This window comes from Lycium ferocissimum, chromosome 6, assembly GCF_029784015.1.
Source record: "Lycium ferocissimum isolate CSIRO_LF1 chromosome 6, AGI_CSIRO_Lferr_CH_V1, whole genome shotgun sequence".
NCBI classification, from domain to species: domain Eukaryota; kingdom Viridiplantae; phylum Streptophyta; class Magnoliopsida; order Solanales; family Solanaceae; genus Lycium; species Lycium ferocissimum.
In genome coordinates, this window is record NC_081347.1 from 71644160 (window position 1) to 71664371 (window position 20212).

Sequence of the window (20212 nt, forward strand, 5' to 3'; positions counted from 1 at the left end):
GGCTATGCAAGTGCTAGAAATTATCCCAGCACAGATGATAAAAGAAAAGGATCCCAAGCTGCACTTTCACCAGCACCCCAAAGTCCATTTTCAAACTGCAGCATCTGTTGTTCAGTTGGAACTGAAGCTGTTTGTGTTAATCCATTCATATTGGGCATCATTGTTGGCCCATTTAAAATATCTACTTCCCCAAATGTAGACAAATCAACCGTTGGTTCACTTGTCATATGATTATGCCAGCCTTTAACCAAACATAACTAAACATTTAACCAAATGATTAAGCAAAACTCAACCCCGAGACTGAACACCTTTGGCACTAGAGGCAGTAGAAACAAAACAATACACAGAGGTCGCAGTGAGGAGTAAACACCTTTTCATTAGTACATGTACTCATGACTCCCTACAAGCAAATTTCTTACATGGTGGCTCTGCCACTAAAAACTACACTTGAATAGAAGAAATACAAAACAATTACCTATTTCTACGAGGAAATTTACTACACAAATCATGATTTTCCAAGCGTTCGGTTTTTAATCCTAATTTTAAGTTTATGTGAAGAAGTAGGTGGCGCAGCATTTACACTTGTGTCACCTCTATCTACATTTAACTTCACCCCACTAGAGCCGCCGGGTTTCAATTGCACACTTGCTCCTTTAGCCCCAATATCCTCATTCCTACTATACAAACCCGAAGAGGTTGCCTTTGCCTCTGCACCATTCATCACCTGTCTCAGTTCAGCCTCATCTTTTCTACTTTCTTGCTCCACCAAACTTGTCTTATGATCATTCCTGATTGTCTCTGCTCGGGTACCTCGCAGCTCATTCTTTCCCTGACTCCCCACGGGCGTTGAAGCCTTTGCCTCGTCTTTCAAGAGCTTTGCTAACTCTTTCTCCTTCCGTTTCTTCTCCTTCTTTAACTCTTCTGTTCCGAGTACTCTGGGTCATCTTTGCGCCCCTCCAGCTTTCGTTTCTTTCCTCTGTCTTTCTTCTTCTCCTTCACTTTGCCGTGAACTGGAAGGTTAGGCATAGTCAGCAAATGTAAACTTGCATATTTATGTGGTTCAACCTCAGGATCATCAACTCTCGTGATACCAGTCGATAAGTGATCATCAGGTTGTGGCACCAAAAGAACCTTGCTTGATTCAGCGGTGCATTGCAACTCCTTCGTTAGCTCTTCACCTTCGATTGCAACTTTGACACTTCCAATGCTGGCAGTAACATGAGATCCAACATCATGACAAGAGTTGACATCCTCAGGGAATTGGTTGTTACCACTGCTCAATATTTCAACAACATTTCTTTGAGGTGCATCAACAGAAACTGAGCTACTTGCCCCACGGTCAACATCACGAAAACCATCATGAGATTTGTCCATCATTGCATTTTCATGATCTTCAGCTTGAGAAGATGCAACAGTTTTTTTCACTTTAATCTTGAAAACAGGCTTCTTTCTTTCATGACTTGCAGAAACAGTATCAGGTTCTCTGGAAGGTTCAGAAATTCCTGGGTTATCTCGTCCAAGATTGACTAAAAGCTTCCCTTGATCACGATTTGCAAGGATATCAGCTGCTGGGGGCCCCATTGGCTTTGTTTCCTCATTGTCACGTAAGACAAATTCTTCTCTAGAAGGAGCTGTGGAACTAGCCAGTGGGAGGTCATCCACTGGATGCATTACTTCGTGGCTGATCTTCAGTGAATCCTCTGCCTCATTCTGGACCTCTGTAACAACCAAACTATCAGGTATAGCGCCAGTAGCAGTGTCTGTAATTTCATTACTCAATAGAGCGTCATTTGCTTCTTTATCATCTGCTGCTTTCCGGACCTCAGATACAAATAAACTATCAGGTACTGAGCTAGTAACAGCTTTCGCATTTTCATTGCCCAGAAGAGCATCTGCTTCGTGAGGAGCTTCTGCAAGGGCTGAACCATCAAGTATATCTTCAAGGTTCTCCAGAGGACATTCAGGAGGTTTAGATTGTTTGACAAGATCAGCGAAAAGATTCTGAAGGTTGCTACAAAATGCGGCATGCCCCATCCTCAAAGTTTCATCTTTTGGCACTCCATACAGTGTTGGCGCTCTGAAAGAAATTAAATTTTAAAACAGTAAACAATAAAAATCCTACCTAACTGCATACCAGAAATGGTACAACAACAACATACCTAGTGTGAACCTACTTGGGGTCTGTGAAGGGTGGCGTGCGAAGGGTGGCGTGTACGCAGACCTTATCCCTACCTTGTGAGAGGTAGAGAGGCTGTTTCCGATAGACCCTCAGCCCAAGAAAAGCGTTTTCAAAAAATAGGTTTGGCCATTACCAGACTACAAGCTACGGTGAAAATACTATAGAAAGGAAAGTATTGACAGCAAAAATAGTAAACATACCTCAATTACAAGCAGCAACAATAGTAATACAACTGAAGAAGAAGATACTACTAAAATAATAGTAATGATACTGATAAGTGGAAAGGGAGCAGAGAAGATGTTCTAAGCTCGAACCATGCTCTCCCACAGGAAAGAGAGAATCGCTCAACAACCTACTAACTTTCTACCAGCGTTCCAAATGGAACAGACTGAGGGGAACACTCCAAAGTGCAACAGGTTTCGGAAAAGTAAACATAAAAATGCTCTAACAAACAGAGTTCTAAGGAATTGTGTTCTCACGGTTTGTAACATGCTCTGACGTACACAAATTTCATCACATAATCTATTTAGTATTCCGTTCTCATGCACTTTTTAATATCATGCATAAATATGTCGTAAGTGGCAAAGGAGGATCACCGTGTAAATCACACCGACAAAATGATTCCAGACATTAAGCAAAGTTTAGAGAGAAAAGAAGACGTATTAATTAGAAATCTACACAACAGGAGCAAGAAAACAAGTTTCCCTGCCAAGAGCCCAAGACGCTTTAATTAGGAATCTACACAACTAAAAGTTCCCTTGTCATTTCCAGCAGACAGCAGAGTAGATTACAACAACATACCCAGTGTAATCCCACCGACAGCAGAGTAGATTGAAGTACCATTTACCAAAATGCATAACAGGTAAGAACAGAATAAGTACCTTCGAGCAAGGACCTGTAAGATGCAGAACAAGTAATGACGAAGAATAACATTGTTAAACGAGGTTCGGCTTTCAAGCAGGCGCAACAAAGCAACTAGGGTTTCACCCTTCACATCACTGTCTGAATCAGATTCATTTCTTATCTGACATAAACGCATGGCATGCACGCCTAACTTCACTTGACCTGTGGTCAAAACAGAAATTATTTACTTTTTTGCACCTGTATCAAACAAATTAACAGAAACCAACAGGGAAAATCTGAACTAGGTTGTATTTCATCAACCGGAAAAAATGACTGGGCCGACAAAATTAGTAACTTCACAGCACCTCTTATAGTTGGCTCTTCATCCAAATATCTAATAAACAATGTCAATGCAGCATCAATGCCGTTGCGCTGGAACTCCAGATCAAGAAGCGATCTGCTTGCTTCAACCCGAACTTTCCACAGTGTCTTCAAAGTCCGGAATGGATTAATAAGCTCAATGACACGATCCTGCAACCACCAATAATGATAATCTACATATGCCAGTTCCTAGTGGGGGTACTAGATGAAAGGGAAATTGCTTACAAGAGGAACAAACTCTGACAGCTTTACTGCAATTTGGGTCAAAGATCGGATGCAGCTAATTGTCAAAATACCATTGTAACTTGGCATCAACCTGTTAGATCATTCTCAAACCATTGATAAAAGCTAGTTGACTTTCAAAAAAAAAAAGGGTGATAAAAGCTAGTTCACTTAGCCCACCCTATCCAATAATTCAGAAAATAATGCACCTGTCAAATTGCAAGAGCCGGTCAACTCGCTTGAGAAGGGATGATAAATAGACAATGCTCTGCAATATGCCAACAGGTTGACCATCAAACAGGTAGTCTTTGTTTGAGCAATAAGAAAGCTAACTTGGGAAGAAAATGGCCCTAAAAACCATATATAACTGGCAATCAGGAAACATCATGGAATGTGGTAGAAGTGAATGAACAGAAAGAAAGGGGGGAAAAAAAAGCTCCTAACAAATCTATGCTCAACCCCGTCATTAAAGAGTTGAAGATAAACGGATAAGAGAAACAAAAATCTGAATAGAAGAGAAAAATGCAGGGAATTCATCAGGCAGATTGGCAAGGATTTGTGAAAGTGACGAATACCTCCTGTCCAAATTCAAGCTCACCAATGGACTGGACTAACGCAGAGAGCCAAAAGACATCAGAGTAGGGGTTCCCACTATTGTCATTGTACTGCATGAAGCCAAAGCAACTTATACGTAAAAAGCATATATATCAGCACTAGGAGATGCCAGTAGAATCAAGCAACTACAGTGACCACCTTCAGAAGTTGTAGAACAAATTCAACAGCTTCCCTAGGGCTTTTCTGGTCAGCTGCTCGAACCATAGTTATAGCATGTGGAATAGCCTGGGGAAAAAGACCAGCGCAAAGAATGGTTAAAGTGAAAAGAAGAACATATAAAAGCATAAAAGTCCATTTTAGAGTTGAATCATCATCAATAAGAGCACCTTCCAGCTCAGTAATGGTATGGGACGGCTAAGAATTAGGCAAACCTATAGAATCAAGAATGGATTGCAAGTGTTGCTAAATTTCATTAAATGGTGAAGAGTTCTGTGTCACCGAAACCAAACCACTCTTGAAAGCCAACTTCAGAATACGAGTTGAGACCCAGAGGATTGCCAAAAACCTTATGATCGTGAACAAATTGCACTGAAAAGGCTGGGATCTCACGAAGACTTACTGGAAAGGTGATTGCATTAAGATAATAAGAGATAAATTCAAATGAACCCAAATTCCAGCAGGGTGAAGTTGGTCAATCTTCCCTGAACAAGCCGGAAAAGGACTAGGCAAAGCAATTAGGTGAGGGACTAGTAATTCAAATAACATACCACTTCTATAAATTAATCAAAATTCCAGGCCAAATATGTAGCTAGACACTTAAAATTGTCACCAACTGCCAGTTGACACGTTAACTTTCCAAGTGACTATTTTGATCCTTCTACTTGACAGACGGGTCTCCTTGGACACTCGAGCCCGCGTGATATACACTCGATGCTAACATGTCAAATGAACCCATCAAATAGAGACAGATGTAATTTTGAACAGAAAAATGGCGCACGTAACTAAAATAGTAATAATTAAAGAAGTCCAAAAACCAATGCAAACACTTCTGATTGAACACATCCACTTCCTCAATCATTTTCACCTCAAGCCACCATTACTAACCACCAATTAGTCAGTTCTCCCCCTCTCCATCTCCATCCCCACTAATTGCCACCTAGACTGACTAATGAAGACGATGTTTCGCAATTGGGTTCTGTAGATGTATCGGCAGATGAATGAATGTATGGATTAAAATAAAATAGCTTATATTTCCACTAAATAATGCTCTGAATTTAATTCTCCTCTCCAAAAGGAGTTACTATCTTTTGTAGTTGATTTCTATTGGGGTAACATTCCAAACACCTTGTCCCAAAAAGAGGATTTCGATAACCAACAGATGGCCAACTGGCCATGGAAGAACATCTGGAAAGTTAAAATATCATACAAAGTATCTTGCTTCTCCTTGTTGATAGCTTGGGAAGTGGTGCTGCCACATGACAACCTTAGTGAGAGGAAAATCAATCTTTGTTCAAAGTGTTACTTGTGTGGTGAAGAAGCCGAGACAGTCAGCCATCTATTCCTAAACTGCAGGGTCACAGACATGTTATGGAAGATCTTCATTAGCCTTAGAGGCATTGTTTGGACAATGCCAAAGACGATTATTGAAGTCTTGTTAAGTTGGGAGGAAGCAGGAGCAGGATTGATATACAGTGATAGATGGAGGATTGTCCCAGCTTGTATTTGGTGGACAATCAGAAAAGAGAGGAATTCCAGATGTTTTGATGATATTAGCAATTCAATTCAGAAGATTAAGTTAAATTGCTTTAGACTCTTTTGCTTTTGGTCCAATCAGAGATATATAGAAGATATTGCTTCAATGATAGACACCCTTGTTTTTTGTTAGGTTTCTGAGGCAGTTTTTCTTCTTTCACTTGTAAGTACGGTTTCAGCACAACCTCAGGTATTGTTTATATAAATATATACAATATGTTACCTTCTCAAAAAAAAAAAAAAAAGGAATAGGAATTGAGGTTATTAATTAGCAAACACACACCTATGAATTAGTTGCACATTTGTCATTTAACAATAATCACTAAATGAAGTATAGCTAGAGAGAAGGTATGAATCAAGCAAAAAGAATGCAATCAATTGAAATCAAGAACATTCAAAGAAAAGCTAGACACCAATTAGCTTAACTTTCTAACTAAGAAAAAGTCCAAGATGGAAGATAGAGAACTCATACAAGAATTACATAGCTATTGTGTAATTCAAGAGAGATTGCTAAAGAGAATTCAGATAAACCCTACGATAGTTAAATAACAACAAATAAAAAATAAAGATATCGATAAACCTCTTCAAGAGCAACAAGTCATCGTTCATCCGATCTTTTCTTTTAATATTTCTTTTTCTTTGAGTACTTTTTACAAAGGATTTGAAACTCAATTGCTCATTCAAGACTTCATTAAGCTTTAATGCTTCAAGGATAATCTTCTCACACTTCTCACAAGGGGGCTCAACTTCAAAGGTAGAATCAAGATTAGGAAACTAGATATGTTTACCGCTCTCCATGCGGTTATTCCTTTCTGCTTCATGAGAATAGATATAATTTTTTTTTTGTTTCTTCACTAAGTTCCTTCCAATGTTTACTTCTAACAATATCAAGAAATACCTCACACTAAGAAATTTCTCCCACATAAAGAGGTAGTACTAAGCACACTTATATCACCACTAACACGAGTATAAAAGTTAGGTGTAGCCAAGTTTGCATTTCATTTAGCGGTCCATGAAAGTAGTAAGGTGGGTCGTAGTAGTAAGGTGCATTGTAGTAAGTAGCTACTCCTGTTTATGTATTTATGAGTTTATGCCTTTAATTTCTTTAAGGCTTTGTTTTGTTAATGTTCATTAGTGTTAGTTGATGACTGATTCATAGTGAATGCTTAATTACTTTTCTCGAGGATTTTCAGTAGTTAGTAATCTCTTGAGGGTCTTCATAGTTTAGGGTTCCAATAAGTTGAAATCTTAAGAGGTTAGTTAGGCTTCAAAGTTTAATTAGTTCTAGTTTTCTAATTAATGGTAGGTCTAGCTCCCTCTATGATAAGTTCTTTTGTCCTTTCTAGGAGCTGCCTGTTCCACTTTTGCGATTCTTGCATTCAAGGATGCTTTGTTATTAATAGCTTCATACAACTCTTACCTCATCAGGAAAAAATAGTAGGTCTAGCTCCTATCTTTGATTCCGTGTTATTTACGTTATCCATGTTTTCAATCCTGTTTCGTATCAATGACAGTATTAATCCTCTCTAAAATCCTTCCACCTAATTCTCTCAAAATTTATCCATTCGGGATTCGAAAAAGAATAGAAAATCGTTAAACCAGTTCCAAGAAACATAACCTAGAAACAACCAGACATCCTCCCATATCACCATACAAGCCATCACGGACCCTACCTCTCCCTATAAAATCATTTTCACCCTCTGACCACTACTAGAAAACTTAAGTGAAGAAAAGAAATTCCAATGTTGTTTAGAAACCTGATTCTAGTTGCTGAATGGAGGAGAATTGGTTTAGATGCCGAAGAATCCAACAGCGACAATCTCTGATTCTCTTCTTTCAAGCTCCTTTTTGGCACAAAGCAGAAATGTTTGGGAAGAAGGGCTTGGAGAAAAGAAAAAATGGATGAAACAAAAGGTGAGGCGTCACCAGTGATTGGAAGGCTATCAGTCAGGCCGTCACAAAAAGAATTTAAAATAATGTTTCAACTGGAACTGCTTCGGATTAACATATAAGGCACTCAACCATGAAGATCTGTGGGTCAGACTCGGATGTCTGAGAGACACTACTTCACCCAGTAGAGGTGTCTAAATGGTCATTACAATGGCCATCTGGCAAGTGGCAATTGATGACATTAAAGTGTCTAGCCATATATTTGACCTTGCTTACAACAAAACTACACCAGGCAATCAGAGATAGCAAGAGTTTATGGCGATCAATTTGGTCAGCTAGCGCCTATAACTTATGTAAGAATTTTGAAAGGAAATGAATATTAGAGCTTTTGAAGTGAGGGAATACAACTTCGTACAGATTACAGCATTTCTTTTGGCTTTATAACCTTTTATTGCACTCACAAGGTCCTTGCTACCAAAAAAAGTTAGGTGTCTCCGTAGAGGGAACCATATTTTTGTGTAGTTCCCTGCTTTTTGGTATACTTCCTGATTATATAGTTTACAGAGTTTTTTGCTACAATATCAATAAAATAATTAAGGTACCGAAAGAGAAGGAAATAAAAATCCATGGTATTAGTCAAATCTCATTGATTTGCGGCGGTTCAAAATCCCAAATATGCCCAGCGTGAAGGGATACAGACAAAAATAAAACCGTTCCCAACCTCCAGCTTCGAGCAATCAAGAAGATGGAGAATTAATTAATGTCTAATTTCAGATAACCAGCACATTGATTCACAACTGTGTATATACAATTCACATCCTACCTCATTGCATTACCTCAAGTACAAAGTACTCCGGGAAATCACGAAAGTCATTTGGCCTAAAAAGGGAAAGAAAAAAATATGTGAATCACAAATTGCAGAAAAACGGTGAAGATGCCAGCGAAAAGGAATGCAGAGCTCACTTGGGAAGTCCAATATTGGCATCAAATCTTCGAGTTTTATAAAATGCGACAAGATGAGTCAAGCCAGCCCAATCAGTTTCCTGACCATGAATTTAAAATATCGTTTAATGTGAAGGAGGGCACACCAATAATCTTGATAAGTAAAGAAAGAAAACCCACAAATCAGAGAAGTACAAGAACATCTGGCCTAGTCAAAGAACATGAAAATCACAAACACAATTTCAAGAGAAAAGAATCCACACCTCATGGATTAGGGTGAGCAATTCACTAGGCAATCTCTGATGAGGACATACACAAGGGAAATAACTTTAACTTACATCTTTATCCAGGAGCTTTTAATGTGCCAGTGAGACGTCCAATTCACAAGATCGAAACTAATTTAAGTCATTTGAACACCCATTAATCAGCGTCAATTGTTATCCTTCTCTATGGTTGACATTTAAATTGTAATTATTGAGCATGAATATAGATGTCAATTAACTCCAGAAGATAAGACCTACCCTCACGAAGACAAAAGGGCTTTGGATCATAGATGAGTTGCAAGTTCTTTAGATCACAATGAAGGGATGATAAAAGAGGGATAGTCCTAGTGGAAAGAACTCCCTATCTTCAACCAAAGGTTCAGGGATTCAAATCACTGAGGGAGTATAAGTGAGAACGTGCCACTGTCAGACACCAGTGTAGGGATAGTCCTAGTGGAAAGAATTCCCTATCTTCAACCAAAAGGTTCAGGGATTCAAATCACTGAGGGAGAATAAGTGAGAACGTGCCACTGTCCAACACCAGTGTATGGGAGTTTTGAAGGGTGGGGTACTACCATATGAAAAGAACGGCCATGAGGAAAGTTAGTAGTGTTTACTGCCCCGTCTTCATTAAGATATCTATATCAAGGTCATCAAATGCCATATTCAAAGCCATATGAATGAAGTCTCAAGTCAGTTGGGTGAAACTATAACATGAAAATTATGACTCAGAAAACATAAAATTCCCATTTTGTAGCGAATGGAGCAACTGCATATTGCGTGTAGAGAGAACTGAGAGATCTTATAATCCAATACCAACGGAAAATCAGAGGCATCAATGAACACAATGCTTAAAAGGGTACTTAAATAAAACGACAATGTGACAGCCGAAAAGGCTGAAACTACACTTGCCAAAAAATAAACTACTAATCTCAATGGAAAGAAAAAAAGATCTTTACCTCGGATGCTGTACTAGCCAAAGCAAACGCCGCCTCAATTCGAATCCTCCAAAAGGCCTGAGCCATCCCCAAGTATTAGAAAGCAAAATAGAAGGTAAATAATGATTTCACCAAGCTTAGCATAAAGCATGGGGAAACAAGGGCGAGGGGAGATATGTAACTTTTCGGTAGTGGCTAATGATGAAAGCACACCTTAGAGTCACAAAGGAAATTGTTGAGAGCATTAACAACTGCAAAAGAAAGTTGTGGTAATGATTCTAATGTTGCTATAGCCTGCGCCTGAGCAACCACGTCTCTGTCCTTCTCCAATTGATTTATCTTAGGAATCCAAACACTATCATAAGGATTAACTTTTTTAAAAGAGCAAACAAAATGAAAATTAAGCTGGGAAAAAAGTGCAAACAAAATGAAAATTAAGCTGGGAATATTAAAATACAAACAGCACTTCATGAATAACACGGGACAATACTTACCCACATCTGGACCGGTTGATTAAAATGAATTTCAGCAAGATACTCCAATTCAGGATCTGCCCGGAGCCACAACAACGGGGGAGTCAGAGCTGTAAATCCACAGCAAGAATAAATTTCCAGATACACTAAATGGTGAAGAAACAAAAAACTGTTTAAGATTAAAGAGAAGAGTATGTAAGACAAAAATACATGAAACATACGTTGCACGAGTATCTACATTAGCCACTGCGTCACCATTATCATCCGAACCATCGGGTTTAGAGCCCTTTTTGGTTTTTTGAAAACGTTTTGCTGCAAGTCTAGAATGACACTGAAATTCAAGCAGCTGCCAGGGTTCCCCGGTCATAGGCAGAATTGGATGATCGTACATGCCATCAAGCTCATGCACCCTTATGCTCATCATGCCAGGCCAGCCATCACCTTCTTGCTTTTCAGAGTCAGGCTTACCATTAGTCATAGTAGCACTTGAGGCAACTCTAGCTGTGCACTCCCTCAATACAGCTAACTCAACCATATTCTTTCTTTTGTTATAGGAGAATCCCATTCTTGTTCAGGCACCAAAGACGAAAGACGAAACAGATGTCAGTCAAACAATTTCAATGCCTAACTCAAAGTAAGCACAGAAGCTTGCAGGAGAAATCATACTTCAGCACTGGACAGCCACATGATCCGACCCAACGTGGAAAGAATTCTTTAAGAAAGGGGCGCTCAAGATTACCAACCTTGTTGGCAAGGTGCCGAAACTGCAATTTGTAGTGCAAAATAAGATAAACAAAGCTACTAAATGATTCAAAAGGTGATGCAAATGTAATCCACTTAATTAGCATTACCAGAACCCAAATAAAAAAGTGAAGATAAAATCAAGCACAACCACTGAATTGGTCCTGAATGCATTTTGGCAAAAAGACACATGCTTCATGTGAAATACAAGAAACTGTATCTAAAAGGCTAGCTTATTTCTTGCTTTGTTACAGGGAGGATAAACTATTACAAAATGGTTTCAAGAACTGATTTAGAAAAAAACCTCTTTCGTGCTAAGGGTTCTCAACGACCGATTTACATCTTGAGCTCGGGAAACAATTTGCTGAAGAATCTGCAAAAATAAGGATAAGTAATTAGTATCATCAAATAAAACTACTATAACATACATCATATGGGGTTAAGGAATCTCTTTTGTACTTGGTATCTTTTGTAATAGCTGCACTATTTACATCTTCTTGATGCCCATTAGTGATAATGTTCACTTCATAAAGAAAAACATACAAAAGACCCGCCTTCTCCATAACAAATTTTCTGTAACTTAAACAACATAAAGAAATCTCCAAAAGAGTATTGCCTTCTTTACCGTGGAGAGCAAACACACTGTGTCCGCAGTACTATCCTATTCTTCCAAGAAGGTTCTCTCTTACCAACAATACATATGGAACAACCCTGGACATATTTTCATCCCCGGCATATCCTTTTCTACCAAACAGGAGAGTACGTGTCTGGAAAAGACCATAATACCACCGAACTAAGCTTTGAACATCACATTCCTCAACCCAGAACAGAAAAAAAAAATAGTGTTTGGCTCTTAACATAACTGATTCAGATGTTCATTATGCATCACTGCAACTGCATCAATCAAACCTGTGCAACAACTACAATGGAATTGCAGCGGCACAAGGATGCATGGTGAATGGAGATGAATGGAGATGGTATTGGTTCCAAGAGCTACATACTTTCTGGCGCAAAGAAGACATCTCATAAGAGAGGCAAAGAACAAAGAGGAGAGAGACAGTGGACGAGATACAAGAGAGCAAGAATGCAAGTCGTGTTGTAGCTCTACAGTCAATAACTTTTCTTCTATCTATATGCATATTCAGGTCGGTAGAAAGGACTGAGCAAACGGCATCTCAGCTAGCCATGTAAGCACCATTTTTTAAGAAAGATGGGGCATGCTTTAGGATACCCAATGAAGCAATTAGAGAGGGAAAAAAAAAGTAGCATCATTTTTCTAGTTATTGGAAAGCTGCAGAACCACTAAAATGCATATACTATCTTTCCTACTTTACGTGACATCATTTTACTAGGCACAAATTTTACAAAGTTAATTTGACTTGTGTATTACAATTCATTTGATAGTATTAGTCTTAAAAATTCACATAGCATTTTGTTTGTCATCATCACAAGCATATGTACTTTGAAAATTATAGCAGACCTACGCTAATAATTTGACTAATTAAGATCTGTTCTTCCTGCCGCTGGGATAATATCTCTCTTTCTTAGAGTTAAAATAAAATACAACTTCGAGTACACCGGAATATTTCATTTTTTATCAAACAGTTACCAGTTTCAAAAAAAAAAAAACATTTTTTATTAAGACACAAGAAACTTCACTATCATAGGTGAATCAATGGAAAACCTGGTTGTGACTGATCAAATAAGGAAAAAAAAAAAACTTTTTTCATACTCTCGTTTCCAACACAGATATTATTGAAAACCTATGGTTGACGAGTTGATGAGCTATAAAATGGTTGATTTACTTTTATCTGTACGTGGAGGGAACCTGAGATTGAGAATTGCACTAGCCAAAAAGGATATACAAATACTTGCGTGTTTTGCTAAAATATCTTACATATTAAGCTAAACTAATTTTTCAGAAATAAAATAGAGAAGCCAATAAAATAATTTCTAACAAGATGCATGTACACCTAAAAGCCATAAGATTCTAAGATGTCTTTTCAAAGAATAAAGGTGGCACCAGAGAATAATAGCTGCAATAAGGCTCATACCTTGCGAAATGACTCAGGTCCCATTTGCTTTTCTAACATTTGGAGAATTGCAACCTATTAAGACACATACAGACTTCCGGGATCAGACCTGATCGGTACACTATATTTTGTAACTACAGTGAATGACAACATATCACTTACAGACTTCCACGATCTTATTTTTCCAAATAAACCAATACATTGGGTGCCATACAAATTCTTTGAAGCAGCAACAGCACTTAGGGCAGTTGCACCACTATCGTCTGCTCTGCAAACAGCAATATTAGCCTGCAAGTCGTCGGGGAAGTAAGATCAAGAAAGAAGAACATTCTCTCACACACACAGAGATGTCCAGGATACAGCTTCTGAAGTTTGACCCTAAATTACCAAACTATTTTTTAAATATGGTATTGAAAAGGAAGGCTAGGTATGAAAATTACGGACAATCAACACAAATAACACAACTGATGAACCTAAAAGCTTCATTCTTACCTATCACGTGCCTATTCTGCCTTGTCATATGAATAGGCACGGTGACATTATGAGCCTAAGAGAGCTGCAAGCTTCCATCTATAGATTGTTGATGGAACTACAAATAAAATGCAAACATAGACCTGTTGCTTGCGAATGAAAACCATAAAATAGACGAGCGTGGTCTAGTGGTTAATGAAGTGGGAGGAGAACCATGAGATCTCAAGTTCAAGCCTAGCGGAGGCAAAAGAAACACTGGGTGATTACTTCTGCTTTAACTAAGCCTAGATGGAGAGTTACTCGGTACCTGTGCTGACGGCGGGGGCAGGTAGCTGGTGAAGTAGTCGAGGTGCGCACAAGCTGGCCCGGACACCACCATCATTTTAATTAAAAAAGACCATAAAGTAGAAGCAAACCTTGTATCTCCTGTAGCGTGCTTCATTATTGCCAAGGAATCTCTTGATGAATATATCAGTCAAGAAACCAGCAAGACCATCCAACAACCAATCTGAAAGCATTAATGACACATAGTTAAGATACAGAAGTTATATATTATCACATTAGTTAAGATACAGAAGTTATATATTATCACATGTTAACTTGTCCAACAATTTACCATCATTTGGCGCTTCCGGGGTGATATACACTCCAAACCATTGTCTTGCAAGGGCATAAGCAAGTTTAATCCTCGTCTCTATGGTCTGTTAAATAAATCTGAACCCATCAAAAGAAATAACAAGGAAGAAGAAAAATGAATTTTCTTGACAAACAATTGTTAATGCAAGCCACTCTAATCACCTATATTCTTCTGGGGAGAAGAGTAATACAAGGGCAACAGAATAATAGGTAAGCATGAATTGGAGCAGAAAAGATTGCAAAATTTGAAAGCATAAACTACTTCTGCATATTTTCCTTGTTGACTTCACTAGATTTTTCTACAATTTGAAGATCAAAATCCAAATTTTCCTGTGTATTACTTTGACAATTCATTATACAAGCATATCTTATTAATGACCTTCTCGTCGAATAGTAATTGAGAGCTGAAGATGCTCAAGGAGGCTCCTAAACTCACTGAGGATATTGCTATCTCAGGAGAAATAAAAACTTGAGTGTATGACCCAAATGGAAATGATGCAGAAAGGTAGTCCTCGTAGTAGCTGTTCAAAACCAACGAAGAGATTTTCTTTGAGGTCCACTGATTGAATATGAGTAACAGGGGGGTTGGGCAGGACGGAAAAGTGAAAAGAAGTCCAAGCAAAGATGATTCCATGAGGAGAAGTTACATACCTAAAAGCACTGTGAAAAAATCCCACAGTGTGGCGTAGCTTTGTTGAGTCAGCAGGTACACAAATATGTGAGAGATGAGTAATATTGTGGTCAGGAAGAATTTCAAATGGTGCGACTGCCAAGGATATCCATCGAGCACTAACAGGAGTACTTAGTTTGTAGACATAAGTTTTACGAGCAGGAACATCCTCGGTCCAGACCTGCCGGAAAAAAAAAAAAAAAAAAAAAAAAAGGGAAAACTAAGTTAGACATCCAACACCCAAATTTGGTCCTGCACCTCTGGACAACTCATTGGGGAAAAAAGAAAAAGCAAAGAAAGGACATCATTTGGAATACATTGGTTGCATTATATGGGCAAAGTGCATCCAGCAAAAGATTGATACTGATTGATGAACTGTAAACTCACGGTTTCTTTTTATTTGAAAATCAATGTCAAACTGCAACATGAAGGACAAATTGGTCATCCCCCAATAAAAGTAACTAGATTTAACACCTTTGTGACTATGAAGAGCATTCCAACAAGACACAAATGAATTCAGAGTTACTCTGGGACGATTTAAGCGGCACAAAGTTGAAAACTAATCATGTCCCTCTGTTTTTTACATTTCTCTCTTTACTACCATTGAACAAAAACCTAGTCAATTCATAGATTCAAAATCCATCCAAAAACCTTACCTTCACACAAAGGAGGGGATTATCGAAGGGGTGAAAGAGTTACTCTTATGCCATGATCAGCCCCTCACAAAACCTAGGATAAAGAAAGACCTCGCAGTTTGACAACATTTGATCGCCGAGGAATCTCTAACAGCATTCAGGCAAGACTAAATCACAGCCAGCACAATTATAAGGTGTGACAACTGCATGAGAGCCAGCGGCAAAGCAATCTTCAAGAACTACAGATGTAACATCTACTCTTCCCCAACCTTTTCCTGAAGATATATGTTCTATCATACCAAGACCTTACTTCGCAAAGAAGTTTAAGCACCGTTTCTACCCTGGAGGTTGTCCTTCGTTCCAATTGTAAAAGTCGAGCATACATGAAACTTTATACTTGTTTTTTTTTATAAGGAAAATTTTATAGTAATTGATCGGTTATACACAACCTCATTAGCCAACAAACCATAAAAAGGGCAGGGCAGCGCAGTGCGCAAAGCATCCCGCTGGCTATGCAGACAGCCTACCCTAATGCAAGCATTAGTGGCTGCTTCCACAGCTCAAACCCCTGACCTATAGGTCACAGATTTCTATCAAGTTGAGGTGTCTGTCTAGTCACTGGTAAAGTTAGAGTGTCTAACTTACAAATAGTGCCAAGTTTAAGGGGCTATCCAGGTATTTAACCAATTTATAACCTAAGATCAGCTATTACCATTTCACTAAATGATTATCACGAATATATTTATCAAGAAAAAAACAACAAAAATGCACCCAGGATCATCCCACAAGTAGGAATCAAGAAAAAGAAAAAAGAAAAAACAGATACTTAAAAATCATAAATATAATTTGCCATCAACTAACCAACTGATACTCATTCTTGCATCGTAGAGGTAACGTCTAATGGACTTTTAAGGACCAAAAGATCACTGATTTTAATGTTAGAACACTCTACAATCCATGCAAACTAGTGCTAGCACAAGTCCACACTCAACGAGAACCCCTCACAAGACTAGCTCGGAAGTAGAGATGTAGCTTATCCACCCACCTGATAAAGTAAGCTTCCAGTAGTAACAGCCACTAGATTACTGGCCACTGTAAATTCCAAATCGTAGCTGCAGAAGGAGCAACAAGAATGAATATAGTAAACTTAAATTCAAACAGTATCCAAAAGTTTAACAAGTCTTGCATCTTACCAGCAACATTGTAAATTGTCGTCCATGCAGGGGAACCAACATCGTGCACGCCGAATTTGGTTGTCAGTGTGTAAAACGTCACCATCAAAGTGGATTCCAGTTTCAGCCTTCTCTACCCAATAATCAATACGGACCTTCTTCACATTCTGCATTCAATATAACCTACATAAGTCACAGAAGTGTAAACCTCATTACTTAAATGTCCTAAAGGAAATCTGATCAACGTTATAAGACATCTCTATATAGATTAAAGTAGTAGATTGACAAACTTTCTTCAATTATATCGCACCACTACTCTGACTAGGGCCCTTCAATTTTGAGACAACATTTCCTTTTGTCCTTTTTTTTTTTTTTTTTTTTTGTGTGTGTGTATGATCAAGTTCCTTTTGAGTATTATACGGTTGAGACGTGTCAATTTGCAACTTTTGAGCTGATTATGGTCCTTAAGTTTTAAAATATAATTTTGTGCAAAGTATGGCAACGCATCAGTTTTGCTGGAGGAAAGTTAAATATTCATGTGCGGATAAAGATTCTACATTTCAAGCTATCTCACCTAAAAATTATGTGACTAAAGTTTTGATATTGTGGACGAGCCGAAAGTTCTGGAATAACATCTTCGTGTTCATTTGCTCGCATGTAAAATAGGTGGATTAATAGATGGGAAGAGAAGGCACATACTTCAATCAACATTTACACGCTTTTGCCTATTTTAAAATTATCACCAAATTACTATGCTTATACACTATACTTCTTCTGGTATTTGTCATATTTCACCCACTTTGTACCAGACAAAACACTAGAATGCGATTCAAAAAATAACCTCCTGGGGTAAAATATTTTCCATGAAAAACGCTTTCTCCATACCAAACACACCTGTCTAAATTTTGAATGAAGCAAGTGATATGGAATAGGGTGTACTTAGTACAATGGAAAATGTTATGATCAAGAGACCTGGAAAATGTTTTTCTCAAAAAGAAATGTAAAGAATGACATCATTACCTCCACAAAAATTTCAATTCTTATTTGATCTCACTTGCACTAACTTGGGTATTGATATCAACCTTTAATACCCAATAGTACCAATAAAACATAATCCTCATACCCATACTACGCCTAGTACAATTACTATATTGCACCTACTTTTACACCCAACCAAACACTGAACAATGAGTGATATCATTTTTTCTACACAAAATGATGAAATTATATTCTCATCTAATTTTCTTGAAAAACATTTTCCTCCAGACCCAAACAAGTTATGTTGAGATACTTCTAAAGAAAATTGTTCTCCGCCTGTTACCTTTTAAAAAAAAAAAAAAAATCTCCGCCCATAAGGGACGCAAGTCATTTTCACCTTGTAGTGGAAAATGACTTCCACTCATCAGTGACAAAACTCATTTTCACCTTTTGCTGGAAATTATATTCATGGAGAAAATATTTCACAAAATTCCAGGTAACGAAATGCAGGAATATGTTCTCTTCCAACAAGTCATTTTCCATCATAAAACATGCAACCGCTTGCAATACCGATCACAACAACTACGAATCAAAGATATAGCGCCAGCAGCACTAAAGCTTGTGCGACGAGCCAAAAACTAAAAGAAATACTTAAAAACCTGATTGTTTTCAGCTGAAGTGTTCACCCCATTCTCTAAATGCTCTTCCTGTATTTCAATATCATGATTCGCGGGTTTTCTGCACATAATCAGCAAATTTGCTAGCAATTCTCGATCTAGATGTGACAAGTAAGTTGAGCCAGCTGCATCAGCAGCTGATGTAGTTGATGATACAGAGCACCATCTATCCCCACTTTCCAAGGCTAAATAGTGCGGGAAAGCTTCAAATTCTGTGGGCTCCCCATCAACTGTGACACTATCTATCACCAAATTATCCGCCTGCAAGCCCAAAATTCCATTTTCTGGTACAACTATATCAAGCTCTGTGTAACTGAAATGCCAAAAAGTTAACACCCAAATTAGTATTAGTGTCTAGGGTTCGCATAACTTGCTAACAACAATCCTAATACCAGCGAGAAACAATCCTATGTTTCAATTCTTTTTAGTCTGTTTCAAAAAGAATGATTCTTTCCTGTTTTGGCATCTCTTTCATTCCAACTTTCCCACGTGGCATGTTTAAGACCACAAGATTGAAGGACATTTTGATACATTCTACATATCTTTAATTTAATAAAGACACGATTAAACGGATTTGTTACTTCAGGTTTAAAGACCTAAGTTTAATTTTCCAAGAAAACCAAGTGAATCAACTTGGTAGCCCCCATCCCCACCTCCCGTAGTATTTGTCTAGATTATATACAAATGTTTTTTACTTGCTCACAAAAGAATTGGTATTGTTGAAGTAAGAAACCCACTTATTCTCCTAAACCTAGTACCTTTCTAAAATTCATAATTTCTTGAAATTTACATTGGTATGAAAGAGTTCAAACATAGTAAGAAGTTTCAAGATGAGTGGATATTCCCAGTTTTCTTGAATTGGTCCTTAAAACCCTAGTTGAGTTGAATAATAAAAATGTAGTGAATAATAATAAGTTGGAAGAAGGAGAAAACAGACCCATAAATTCTTTGTTTTTCCATGTCAATAGAGAGGCATAGTTTCTGTTTCAGAATTATTATCCCCTTTTTGCTCTTCGCTTTTCCCTTTACGAGCTTTCAACACACATATACTCTTACTCCTTTCCTCACTAGCACTATAAATAAAAACTCTGGAAAATTGGGTGTAACAGGACCCCAAAGGGGGGTTGATTTATGTAACGATGGATTTGACGATACAATACATTAAAATTTAAGTAACAATCAAAATAAATATTGTATTTAAACTAACAACACGACACAATACAATAGGTAACGACCATCCAAACAAGCGCTTAAGTCTCGCCATTTTAATTTTATACTACTGAAGTTTTGTTTTGCTGGTAATAAATTTGATTTTTTCGTCTAATTAGTGCAAAAATTGATCTTAAAACGCTAATGAACTTTCTGACATTCAATCAAATTCTATTTTGGTATACGCAAAGCTTTGTAACTTACTTCAAGCATCCCATCTTCGATATCTTCCCCGCACGTGTTGTGGGAGAGCATGTAATTTGTCGTAAATCATATGAGGATTGTGTTCTAATCTATTGAATTAGTTCTCATACTAAAATCAAGAGTTTTTTTCTTTTAATCAAGAATGTACAGGAGTACAAAAAACTTATAGGTGTATAAAGTATCTTGAGGAACATGCATCGGATACACCAGAAAAAGGGGGCGAAGGAGCATCCACTTTATTGTGTGACTATTGGATTTCTCGTCGTTGCCACAATAAATTTTTGCACTTGTTTTCTCTTTCTTCGACTCCTTTACCTGGTCCTTCTCCTATGCTCTTCTGAATTCAAG

General features: G+C 37.9%; 1 protein-coding gene across 1 annotated transcript; it reads right to left on the reverse strand.

The window, feature by feature from the left end:
• Nucleotides 1-288: 288 nt before the first annotated feature.
• On the reverse strand, nt 289-19878 carry LOC132061617 (transcription initiation factor TFIID subunit 2-like). Its single transcript, XM_059454390.1, is given in 28 exon segments — nt 289-918; nt 921-2077; nt 3061-3244; nt 3388-3553; nt 3629-3719; nt 3835-3893; nt 4201-4290; nt 4379-4465; nt 8659-8701; nt 8786-8865; nt 9987-10043; nt 10179-10304; nt 10460-10548; nt 10649-11004; nt 11105-11202; nt 11484-11552; nt 13234-13287; nt 13375-13500; nt 14100-14191; nt 14300-14382; nt 14685-14840; nt 14971-15170; nt 16670-16736; nt 16818-16963; nt 18434-18764; nt 19389-19445; nt 19447-19524; nt 19865-19878. Coding segments are annotated over 28 exon segments (4569 nt in total). The 3' UTR covers nt 289-505.
• Between the last annotated feature and the right edge of the window lie 334 nt (nt 19879-20212).